This window comes from Hippoglossus hippoglossus, chromosome 15, assembly GCF_009819705.1.
Source record: "Hippoglossus hippoglossus isolate fHipHip1 chromosome 15, fHipHip1.pri, whole genome shotgun sequence".
Classification (NCBI taxonomy): Eukaryota; Metazoa; Chordata; class Actinopteri; order Pleuronectiformes; family Pleuronectidae; genus Hippoglossus; species Hippoglossus hippoglossus.
Genome location: NC_047165.1, coordinates 4,723,179 through 4,736,189, shown reverse-complemented (window position 1 = coordinate 4,736,189; position 13,011 = coordinate 4,723,179). Strand labels below are relative to the sequence as shown.

Below are 13,011 nucleotides of genomic sequence, written 5' to 3'. Positions count from 1 at the left end.
GTAACATGTAATACTTAAGTGTGACGAATAAATAAATATGGAAATATATGAATGTAATTAAACTAATGTATACAGTGTATAGACAGTAAAGATATGTGCAGTGTGAGAATATGTACAGTGAATGTATTTCACATGAACCGTTGATATTGCACAGGCAGATGAATCTGGCACAGTTAAGAGTTAAAGTGTTAGAGTGCAGTCCATAAGGAGGGTGCATAGTTTTTACTGGCAGCAGAGCTGCTTGTACAGTTGTTTCAGGTTTTACAGGTTTTATCATCCAGCATCTCAAGCTCCACCCTCTCCTGACTCACCTGAGAAACCAGGAAACATCTGTTCCTCCCTGAAGAGATGCAGGCTGAAAAACAGACGATCACATTCACCTTCCAAACCAAACCAAACTAGACCAAACGTCCTGAGTGAGTCCAGCTACAGGAGAGAAGAGTCAAACTACAACCTGCCGACGCTCCACACACTGACCGTGAGTTTAACAAACACCTCGACTCAGAGTGGAAGTAAACCTCAGTGAAGTTCGTGGAGCTGTGACTGACTGACTGTCTGTTTTCAGCTTCACCTGGAGACTCAATGGCTTCCAGATCAGAAGAGGATCTGTGCTGTCCCGTCTGCCAAGATGTCTTCAGAGATCCTGTCATTCTGTCATGTAGCCACAGCTTCTGTAAAGACTGTTTGAAGAGCTGGTGGAAAGACAAAGAAGTAAAAGAGTGTCCACTTTGTAAGAGAAGATCTTCAATGATGGAACCACCTGTTAACCTGGCGTTAAAGAACCTGTGTGAGACCTTCTTACAGGAGAGAGATCAGAGCTCTTCACATGCTCTCTGCAGTCTGCACTCAAAGAAACTCAGACTCTTCTGTCTGGACCATCAGCAGCCAGTGTGTCTCGTCTGCAGAGATTCAGAAAAACACACCGACCACAGATTCAGACCCATCAAAGAAGCTGCCAAACAACCCAAGAAGCAGCTTCAGGAAACTCTGGAGCCCTTGAAGGAGAAGTTACAGTGTTTTGAACGTGTTAAAGTAGAGTTTGAACAAACAGAAAGACACATTAAGGTCCAGGCCGGACTCACAGAGACGCAGATCAAGGAGCAGTTTAAAAAGCTTCATCAGTTTCTGGAGAAGGAAGAGAAGGCCAGGATGGCTGCACTGAGGGAGGAAGAGGAGCAGAAGAGTCGGATGATGAAGGAGAAGATTGAGGCTCTGAGCAGAGACATAACGGCTCTTTCAGACACAATCAGAACCGCAGAGGACGAGCTGAGAGCTGAAGACGTCTCGTTCCTGCTCAACTACAAGGCTGCAGTGGAACGAGTCCAGCAGCGCCCCCTGCTGGATGACCCACAGCTGGCCTCAGGAGCTCTGATAGACGAGGCCAAACATCTGGGCAACCTGAGCTTCAACATCTGGAACAAGATGAAGGACGTAGTCTCCTACAGTCCTGTGGTTCTGGACCCAAACTCTGCTCATCCAGTACTCGTCCTGTCTAAAGATCTGACCAGTTTGAGACGAGGACAGGTACAGAAGCTTCCTGACAATCCAGAGAGGTTTGATCATTACTTCTCAGTCCTGGGATCTGAGGGTTTTAACTCAGGGACTCACAGCTGGGACGTCCTGGTTGGAAACAGTGCTTACTGGATACTGGGTGTAAGAGCAGAGTCTGTCCAGAGGAAGAGAATCAAACTGTCTGGATTACGGGGAATATGGTTCTGTGAAGGGAAATACTCAGCATTGTCACCATCAGCATCATCTGTTCTCTCTGTGCAGAAGATCCAGAGGATCAGAGTGAAACTGGACTGGAACAGAGGAGAACTGTCGTTCTCTGATCCTGATACTAACAAACACATTCACACCTTCACACACACTTTCACTCAGAAGATGTTTCCATACTTTAGCACTGGAGATCACATGAAGCTGTTACCTGTGAATGTCTCTGTGATGCTGGATCAGAGCAGTTAGAGATAAAGATTTTATTTATCATGTTTATTTCTTCAAGAGAAATCTTCTGAATTTAAATGTTAAACTCGTTATTCTAAAGCTTTGTTTATTTCTCCATTTACTTCTCACTCATTTTTATTTCTACTGTCGACTTTTCCACGTGTGTAAAAATATTTCATTATTTATTATTATAATATATTTGATTTTTATTTTCATGGAAAATGTTTTCTATCATTTAGATTTTGTATGGATCCATGAAGTTGAGCAAACTGATGAAGATCCACATAAAAACACATTTATCAATAACAGCTGATCATTGTTCACATTCAACAAACTTTATTAAAACTCAAACATGAGACATGATTCATGTTTAATCACATAAAGTCTGTTCACATATGAAATAATCCAATATATATGAACATTTGTCTGTTTGATGTGATGAAGCCAAAATGATTCTGTCTGTAAAAGTGTTTATTCAACAGCAGCCTAGTGATGTGATTTTAATATTGTGATAAAAATAATAAAAACTATGAAACAGAAACAGAGTTCTGACCTTTTTTAAGTTGAAATGTAAATATAACATTATCAGTCATTAAGTAGGATTGAACACTCAGAGAGTTTCAGGTTTTTAAATTGAGTTATATATACGTTTATTCATGAATTATTGCTTATTTAAATGTTGGGACCTAATAGTTGTGAACAATAGTTGGGCCTACATGTGAAGCCAAACCTGCAACCACATGTCTTCTTTGTTCTGGAGACAAAGATGAGCTTCCAGAACTCAGTCTCCCAGGGTGCTTCAACTTCACACCTAGGTGTGAACCAGCCCCTGGACACAACTTCCAACCCCTATTGGTCACTGTGTGCCCCACGACCCATGAGGTCACCAGGAGAATAAAAGCCCAGTTCCCCCTCTTTTCTACTTTCTCTCTCTCTCTCTCTCTCTCTCTCTCTCTCTCTCTCTCTCTCTCTGTCGTCACACGTTTCTAATCTCCCTCCTCCACCTCCTCACAGCTCAGTAACAATCCTCGGAAATGACCCCCACCCACTCAACCGACGAGCCCCCCCACCTCCCCCGGTGGAAAAGCCCCTCGCTCTGTCGGCCGGGACAGGAACCGTCAGACCAACTCCCACCGACTCTCAGGCTTCACTAGAATCTGCTGCTTCAGAGGTTTTCAAAGGACACTGCGTACATTTCTCTCAATCAAATCCATAGACTGTAAATAAATAAAGAATACAAATAACTCAGGATGAAGAAGAGGAGCCGTACACATAGAAGACGAAGACGTCAACTTGGAAAGACGAGGAGATTCCAGAGGTTTTGGTGAAAAGGGCCGACGCTGTCCTCGTTCTCCAGGTCACAAACTTTAGTCTCCACAAAGTACAGGACCACACACACACACACACACACACACACACACACACACACACACACACACACACACACACACACACACACGGAGAAAGGAAGGAGGTCGTTCCTCATGCAGGTCGGTGGACTTCCTGTCATCTTGTCACTTTTCCAGGAACTGGATGACGACAGACAAAGAGAGAAAAGAAGGAGTGAAGAGGAGGAGGAGAAGAAACCATGAGACAGAACAGTCCAGGCCATAAGTATTTGGACGGCTGGACATTGTTCTTCGGTCTCCGAGATTTAAAATGAAATAATAGATTTTACATTAGATTTGAGTTGATCAGTAAAGAAAGAACTTTTTAAGATATCTGCTCAATTCATCGATGAAGAAGCTAATGAGCTAGCAGCGGCTCTGAGAAGCTAACGATCCAACGTAAGAGACGAACTGCATCCGTCTGTCCTTGTGAATGTGATCTCTCAGGAACGCCTTGTGGGAATTTCTTCAAATGTGGTACAATCACTCACTTTGACTCGAGAATGAACTGATTAGACTTTGGTGGTCAAAGGTCAAAGGTCAAGGTCACAGTGGCTTCACTAGACATGATTTTGAATGTGATCACGATATCTGAAGAAAACGATGAAGGAATTTCTTCACTCAGACCAACAGATGAACTGGTGGAGGTAAACATTCTACTTTTACTATTTCCAAACATTCGCACTACTTTTACTCTGAGGGGGACGTTTTAACTTCTTGTGCAATTCGGATCAGATCAACAAGATTAGAAAAAAAAAAGGACACACACACACACACACACACACACACACACACACACACACACACACACACACCAGCAGCAGAGGAAACAGGGGGTGTGTCCTCCCTCTCTCTCTCTCCCTCTCCTCCAGCTGTTTATAAGCAGCTGGTGGTCGTGCGAGCCTCCACTCAGTGTGGTGGTCGGAGCAGACATGACAGCGGTGGGGGAGCTGCTGCTGGTGCTGGGTTTACTGGTGAGCGCTCACTGTGAGGTGAGGGCACGAGACCCCGAGGTGGAGGAGGAGGAGGAGGAGCTGGGAGGAAGAGCAGGAGGAGGAGGGGGAGGAGGAATGGGAGTGGGGGGGCTTGGGACGTTTCACCAGGAGGCCACGGAGACCCCCCCACTGGGAGAGAGAGAGAACCTACTAGCCCGAATCGGGTGAGTCCAGATACAAACACCCTGAAATCAACGATTAATCATCAATTCACAGAAAACTAATCTACATTTCATTTGATAATCAGTTAATTATGAAAGTTAATTTAAAGTCTTCAGTTTCCTAAACACGAACAATTGCTGCTTTTCTTTGTCTTTTGCTTTAATGAATTAAATAGTTTGTGGTATTGAACATTTTATCGTTTCATGTCATCACGACAGACTTCAGGAAACTGTGCTGAAATAATCAGTAATCATAAGAATCATCTTGGTTAAAGATAAAGTTCTGTTCTGTGAAGTAAATGAAAATAAACTGGATAAACGTGGACGTAAACTTTGGGTCTGAAAGTGAAGCCAATGCAGAAGTGTCTGAAACCTGTATTGTGTGTAGTGACCAGCAGGGGGCGACTCCACTGGTTGTTTCTATAGAAGTCTATGAGCAAATGACTCTACTTCTCACTTTATAAAACGTCAGTAAACATTTTCCTATAGGAGTTTATGTCTGAATCTCTAGTTTCAAGTCTTCTTGAATACAACCGATGTTCATTCAGTAAATTATGATCATTCAGAGTCAAATAGAAGATAAAGCACTGTGTGTATCGGTGTGATTGACAGCTGGTACCGCCAAATGGGAGCAGGTGGCAGGTGTAGGTGGGCGTGTCCTTGAGCTCTTAGTCAAGCTCCACCCCCCGCTCCTCCATATATGGTTACTTCTGGTTTAAAAAAAAAAACAGGAATGGCGATGAACAAAATGTAAAATTCTTCGGAACAGCAGCTCACAAACCGACGGGTGACGTCACGACGGTTTGATGCTTTAGTGACGTTGAGTGATTTTATATTTGTGTTAGAACTTTTATTTTAGTGAAGGATGGAAATGTTTCCGACAGGATCACAGAGACGACGCCTACAGCCTGTGTGTGTGTGTGTGTGTGTGTGTGTGTGTGTGTGTGTGTGTGTGTGTGTGTGTGTGTGTGTGTGTGTGTGTGTGGGTGTGAACAGCCTGGGTGGTACCAGCCTATTATATTCAGGCTGGCAGTCAAAACATTTAAAAGTCCCTGTTTGGTACTTCTGTGTGCATTAGGCGTGACTCGTGTGTGTGTGTGTGTGTGTGTGTGTGTGTGTGTGTGTGTGTGTGTGTGTGTGTGTGTGCGTGCGTGTGTGTGTGTGTGTGTGTGTGTGTGTGTGTGCGCGTGTGTGTGTGTGTGTGTGTGTGTGTGTGTGTGTGTGTGTGTGTGTGTGTGTGTGTGTGTGTGTGTGCGCGTGTGTGTGTGTGTGTGTGTGTGTGTGCGTGTGTGTGTGTGTGTGTGTGGTGTGTGCTTGTAGGTCTATCCTTGTGAGGACCTTCTGTTGGCTACTCACATCTTCTAAGAGCCGTTTGAGGGCCACACTTGGTTTTCGGGTGAACGTCGGGTTCAGGATGAGGTTAAAGTTGAGGTCACAGGGGTCAGCAGATAAACCTGAGGGGTCCTGACATGAGTAATGGACGAGAACAGAAGAAAAAACAAAACTCTGACATAAGATTAATTATCATTAATAGAAAATGAACATCATGTGGTCGTTTGTACGTCACAGGACATTTCTCCTGTAGCTTCACAAGCATTCTAACATTTGTAGTTTTTTTGTGTGTGTGTGTGTGTGTGCGTCCTCTGACCACACCTGCACATAGTTTCCTTTAAAGAACTCCAATCAATTAATCTTCATTATGTTCAGTCAACAGTTTCCTGCTCTGCTCCACTTATCTCCCCCATTTTATTCTGGAGGAGAAAGGTTCTCTCTTTAACTGTGTTTGGTTTAAGTAATAATGAAGCTCAGCAACATGAAGATTAACATCGATGATCAAACCTTGATTAGATTTTTTTAGTTTAGGTTCTAACATGGAGGAGTTTATGAGCTATACTGCATCCAGCCACCAGAGGGCGATCAATGTGATTTCGCTTCATTTTAAGGAGCTTTCATGTCGTTTATCTTTATTTACAGTCGATGGTTGTTTTGTGTCTCTTCACATTCAAGGTCCTGGTAATAAAAGATTACCGATATTGATCTGAATCAATACATATCAATTTATCCTCAAGTCGTATAGTTACAGATGTAAAAACACTTTCACTCTGAAAGAGACACAAAAACGTGTCTAATCGGAAACAGCAGCTGGAAACGTGGAGGTGATAAAATATTTCTTGCTGTAAAAAGTTTCTTTTCATTAATGAATCACATTTCATCAGTTATTCCGTCGTATGATCTGATCTGTAGCTTGAGGTTTGGAGACGTGTTTGAGACGTGAGACGTGAGACGAGAGACGAGTCTGTCACTGAGTCTCTGAGACTAAATAAGAGGATTAAATGTCTCCGGGGACATTTTTATCGTGTACGCTCACAGAGGCTCCATCGCTCTGACCCACATCCACACAAGAAACTGCTCATGACCTGCATGGTAAAATGATCCTGAGGGCTGCTAACAAAACAACCCTCCATTAGCTACAACACCCCCCCCCCACACACACACACACACACACACACACACACACACACACACACACACACACACACACACACACACACTGACCCCCTACTACACACACACACACACACACACACACACACACACACACACACACACACACACTTGAAACACTGCTGTAATGACGGAGCTCTTTGTGCTGCAGGTTTTTCAGGGTTTCTCTGTTTTTATCTTTGGACGCTGAATGTTGACTGGATGAGGGGGGGTGTATTATATTTGGGGAAGGGCAGTTAGGGTCAGAGGTCAACAGGTAGTTAAGGTGGAGAACGTTGCTGATTGAGGCTTTGGAGAAACTTGAAGGAGAATTCTTGTCTTTTTACTTTTCATTTCTCCACTGACAAATCTCTGACTTGGTCTTAAAGGTAGTTCAGGTGCATCACGTCCAGTTTGACCTTCGAATCATCTGAATGAACTGTTAATGTTAGTGTCTGAGAAATTGCTGCAGTCCACGCTCTTATTTTGAAGAAGAAGAAGAAGAAGAAGAAGAAGAAGAAGCTCAGTCAGGAGACGGATTGAGATCAAAGCTGAAGCTGCAGATAACGTGACCATGAAGGCATCGTCTGCTCACTCAGCCGCTATCAGGAGGCAGCAGCTGGAAGATAAAAGCTCTGATGTGGATGAGACGGATTTAAAGACAAACTGATGATTGTGCAGATGAATCTAAAGAAGAACAGATAAGATCATGTTTCAGAAGCTGTTGGTGGGAGGTGAACGTTTCTGTGGGATGAGTCTGAATCTGAGAACTTTCCTGCTAATGTTGAGACTGTTTTCATTTCTCCTACGAGGGAAAAGCAACAAACTCAAAGTGAATCTCTGTGCGACACCAGAGTAAAGTTTTTATCTGATTGGATGGTGCAGGTTCAGCTGAGCCGTGTAGATGCCTGATATCTGAATGAATGACTTCCTGTGACGATCCCACCGGCTCCTCATCAACTCAAACATCCTTCACGTCTCTTGGACTCGGCCTGAGGCAGAAACCCTGCAGACCTCAGCTGGTTTTTCACTCAGTCTCTCAGGACGAGTCAAGGTCTCGCTCTGAAAACACAACCGACTCTTTCGTGAAGCAGCCGAAGAGTTTGTTTGGTTCTGGAGGAGACGAGCTGTTTGAACAAAGTGAAGCCTCCTCTCACTAAGTGACTGAATCAAAATCAAACCAAGTGACTGGATGTTTACGTTTGGAGAAGAGGAAACGAAAGAAAACAAACTGATTCGTCTTTTCCACAAGGTCACATCTCTTTAGTCTGGAAACAAAATCCAGAGGTGACGGCCTGATGTGTTTTAATGTCGCAACAATGAATTCAAAAAACGAAATACTGGAAACTCACTTTACTCTGACTCGTCTGAAGGTTGTGTCACAGAGGAATTCTGAAGGATTTCTAGTAAAAAGTCAACAGTCAAACAACCACAAAGAGACACAAAGACACACAAAATTTCCACAAGGAGACACAAAGAGACAAAAAAAAAACACACAGTCACAAAACAACCACAAATTGACAAAAAGACACAAAACATCCACAAAGAAACACACATTAGCTAAGTAGCAACACAACAAGTAAAAACTATGTAGAAAATGAAAGACTGATGGAGGATTTGGAAACTGATCAGAATTTTAAACGTACGTGATTTATTTATTCTTCAAATATTTATCGCTTCTCTGGATTTATTTAACAAAGTCAATTCTCTGAGGGTTTTCAAATGCATTCTGGGAAATACTGGCAAATCTCAACCTGGGGGAAATTAGAACAGTTCAGCACTAAAGTGATTTCTGGAGTTAAACAGACTCTAATCAACACGTCTGTGATCCAATGAAAACATCAGTTAGTTTCTTTCTGTTTCATCGTTTGTGAGAAGAGGCGTCGAGTTTTCTCTGTTTTCACTTCACTGGTTAAAACTTCTAATCCTCTGCGTATCTCAGATAAACCGGCGATGAGACACAGCTGAGGATTCTGCTGTTGGAGAAATGGAGCCACAGGATTTAGAGATTTTTTTTCCCTCAGGCTAAACAAGGACAGAGAAATAATCTGCATCACATGAGGAAGAATCAAAAAGAGAAACAGAGTCAGGAGGAGCTGCTGCCCAGAGTTTTGTCTGGCAGGTCAAATTAACCTGAAGCTTAAAGGGGACATAGCATGCAAATTCCACTTTGTTAGTGCTTCTACACGTTAATGTGGGTATCTGGCATGTCTACCAACCCAAAAACTCTGGGAAAAAAACACTCGCGCGTTTTGTTATGGTTCCTCTAAGTCAGAAACGTCATGCTTGAGTGACTCGATTGAGCTTCCTGGGTTTTGTGTCGTAACAAGGCACTGGAAGTCTCCCTACATGGCCTCGTTCACAACAACAGGAACATGTGTGGAACATTCAGGCGAGGGGCGGAGCCTGTAGAGCAGCAGGAGGCAGGACATGACGTATAAATTGTGCTGTGGAAAGATCAGTGTTGTTGTTTACAGCTCATCCACACCGGCGTCGGCCCTCATCACCAAAAGCTCTGGAACCTCCTCGTCTTTCCAAGTTGACGTCTTCGTCTTCTACGTGTACGGCTCCTCCTCTTCTTCATCCTGAGATATTTGTGTTCTTCCAGTTTCACGTCCGTCACGTGTTAGAAACCTCATCAACACGTCCACTCGCTCACTGGGAAGTTTCCAGACATTTTACTAGGAGGCTGCTGGGAAAGTTCCAGAAAATGTCCAGAGACACTGACTCAGATGTTTGTTCTCACACACAGAACCTCCAGAGCATGTCAGGAAAATACAGATGAACAACACGTCTGCTCTTCCTCCCGTCGTCCAGAAATTAAGCTAAAATATTTCGGTTCAAGGCTGTTCAATGTGGAATGTGTAATTCAAAGTGTGTGTTTTTGTGTAGATGGGGTTAGGTTAAGGTTTTGGTTCGGCCTGAGGTCTGTGCAAAATCCTCATAAGAAAAGCTGTGTGTGTGTGTGTGTGTGTGTGTGTGTGTGTGTGTGTGTGTGTGTGTGTGTGTGTGTGTGTGTTGTTCCTCCCCGCAGGAAGTGACAGTACAGGAAATGACACAGGGCCTTTCTGAGTCAGTGGAGTTTGTTCACATGTAGAAACAATAGATGTGTGATCATCTCTCTGTATAAAATTCTGACCACATGAGCAGGAAAAACACAAAAGAGGTGGAAACCTCGGGAACGTTTCTGATACGTGAGTTAACGTGAGGTTCTCCTTGTTACACACGAGGAAACATCATCAGTTACTGCTCATTGAGAGCGATGTGTCATTTTGATTGGTTAACGAGCAGCGAGTCTCTGGAAGAACACGGCGAGGTCGTAGTTTGTATAAAGAGGCACAAACACACACAAGTGATTAGGAAACACCAGAGTGGAGCTGATGTGACAGGAAGTCACGGCACAAACATTATGGTAAACACACACATGCACACAAACAAACACACATCACAACCATGCAGGGTCAGTTCCAGAGCAGATGTTACGGAGACATTAACACATTAATTTCTCCGACAACACAAACAAACTTAAAGCAGCTAACTGTTCCTCCATGAACACACACACACACACACACTGTTAACTCTGATAAACATGTTTCTAAAAATGATGAGCTGTCCCTTTAAGATAACAGCTGGAGGTAAGTCAAGAAAAACCATTGTGCTTGACCTCTGACCTTTGTGTGTGTGTGTGTGTGTTGTGCAGGAACTGGTGTAAATTTGTGCAGAAGCGTGTGGTAACAATGGTGGTGGCGTGTGGAACAGAGAAGTACACCATCAAGTCTCAGAGTCCCTGTCTGAGCGGGACCCCCGACTGTCAGCTGGTCATGTGAGTGTACAACTACAACTGTGTGTGTGTGTGTGTGTGTGTGTGTGTGTGTGTGTGTGTGTGTGTGTGTGTGTGTGTGTGTGTGTGTGTGTGTGTGTGTGTGTGTGTGTGTGACAGAAATAAAAGTTACAAAATTAAACTCAGTCCTGAAGTTTGGAGCCACAACAACAAGTCTGAACGAGTTCTGTGTCGACATCTGCAGCAGTGATACAAGGATCACCAAAATACATTTACTCAGATAAAATCAGACAAACAATACGTGTGTGTGTGTGTGTGTGTGTGTGTGTGTGTGTGTGTGTGTGTGTGTGCGTGCATGCAGGTACAAGCTGTCCACCCGACCTCTCTACACACAGAAGCAGAAGGTCCACACCACTCTGCAGTGGCGTTGCTGTCCGGGACACGTTGGGGACAACTGTGAGGAAACAGGTGAGTGAGCTCAGCAGCAGCATCGCTGTCACCATGGTAACAGATAGTTTTTAAAAAATGTATTATTGTCATGTTTTTATGAAATTCTTAAATCAGACTGATGAGGAAATATGAACTCATCCCTCATTTCCTCTGGACTGAAAGAAAATAAGTAACTGCTGCTAAAACCACATAAACCAGTTTGAAAATCTGAATTTAAATTTAGGTCCTGTTGAAAATGTCGGGAGCTGCAGTGAACTGAGTAAAATATGATAAAAATTAGGAAATGTCTTGAATAAAAACTCTGGGTTTCCCCCCTCGTCCACTCGGCTCTGTTTTCTCTGCTGGAGTCTATTTTGAAATGTTCACTGAGAAAAACAGTTTCACTTTGTGTCGCTCAGAAGCTTAATTTAGTCCAGATTTTCTGTGTGTGTGTGTGTGTGTGTGTGTGTGTGGGGGGGGGGGGGGGGGGGGGGGGGGGGGGGGGGGGGCAGTGTTTACCAGATTTCTGAAGGAGGTCGTCCTCGCCTGTTCTCTTCTCTGTCTTTTCTTTTTGTTTTATTCTATATTATTCAATATCAATCAAAGACAATTTGTCAGGTGTTAGAAACCTCATCAACACGTCCACTCGCTCACTGTGAATTTCCCAGACATTTTCCTAGGGGGCTGAAGGATAAGTTCCAGAAAATGTCCAGAGACAATGACTGAGACATTTGCGTTCTCACATACAGAACCTCCAGAACATTTCAGGAACATTTCAGGAACATATCTGGATTCAGTGCAGGTCTGAAAACAGCTTCAGAAATCTATTTGCAGCTTTAATTTCCAGGAGGTTAGAAACTCATCGCTTCAGCTCTCACTCTGCTTCCAGTTTGTCACAGAACAGATGAATGTGAATAAATCAGACTCATCTGGAGCACAGAACAGGGAAAAACATCAAGAGGATACGAGAACTTTTAGAAATCACTTCTGAGCCCTCATCTTCATCTTCATCATCCCATCTGTACTTCTCTCTTAACTTTTTAATTATGCAAAGTGCTATAAATTGTCTTCATGTCAGAAACATGCTCATACAAATAAATAAATGTGTTTCCAGTCTGCTTAAGTTGTTGTGATTTTCTCTGACAGTCCCTGATGTTCTGCTGGATTCTGGAGGCTCGGGTCCAACCGGAGAATCTGAAACAGAGAGAGTCGAGCTCCTCACTCCAGGTACGACGCCACCTCTCTTACACAAGCACAGCAACGGGCACAGGTTTCAGGAACTAAAACTAAAGTGAGAGTAGAACCAACAGCAGCAGCTCTCCTCGGTTCTCCTGCGCACAGTCGTCAGATCGTTCTCTCCCAGCATCGTGTCGGTGGATTTGGTCTCAGCGTTTTTCCTTCTCTTCACGTGGTCCCAGACTGACTCTGTGATGTTGAGACCAGATCGTCTGAATGAATCTGGGAACGAGGAGTCTGAGGAAACTTTCACACCTTGTTTGGTTCAGGCTCTCAACCTAAATATCAGGTGTGAAAGGTTCTTCAGGCCAGAGTCCAGACCGACGCACCTAAACTTAGTCTGACCAAAACAGGAGGTCTGGGTCAAACTGAAACTAAATTCCTATATGTTAGTCAGAACCAAAGTTGTTGTGCTTCATCTAAAAGTCCCCCCCACCACCACCACCACCACCACCACACACACACACACACACACACACACACACACACACACACACACACACACACTCTCTCTCTGTCAGGGCGCTCTGACTCACGCTTTGCCTCTTTAACAAAGTGAGGAAACAGTGAAGTGCAGAGCGACACTCGGCCTT

General features: G+C 43.8%; 2 protein-coding genes across 2 annotated transcripts in view; both read left to right on the top strand.

Moving 5' to 3' along the window:
• Window positions 1-582: 582 nt before the first annotated feature.
• Window positions 583-2,040, top strand: LOC117776045 (nuclear factor 7, brain-like). The gene has a single exon (XM_034609750.1). The coding sequence runs from the start codon at window positions 583-585 to the stop codon at window positions 1,963-1,965; it is 1,383 nt and encodes a 460-aa protein (XP_034465641.1). The 3' UTR covers window positions 1,966-2,040.
• A 2,216-nt stretch (window positions 2,041-4,256) lies between these two features.
• mmrn2a (multimerin 2a) overlaps window positions 4,257-13,011 on the top strand; it is a 17,797-nt gene continuing 9,042 nt past the window's right edge. The window contains exons 1-4 of the mRNA XM_034608903.1: window positions 4,257-4,491; window positions 10,673-10,795; window positions 11,115-11,221; window positions 12,329-12,409. Of these exons, the coding sequence (XP_034464794.1) occupies window positions 4,265-4,491; window positions 10,673-10,795; window positions 11,115-11,221; window positions 12,329-12,409 (538 nt within the window). The 5' untranslated portion in view covers window positions 4,257-4,264. The remainder of the gene's footprint in view (window positions 4,492-10,672; window positions 10,796-11,114; window positions 11,222-12,328; window positions 12,410-13,011) is intronic.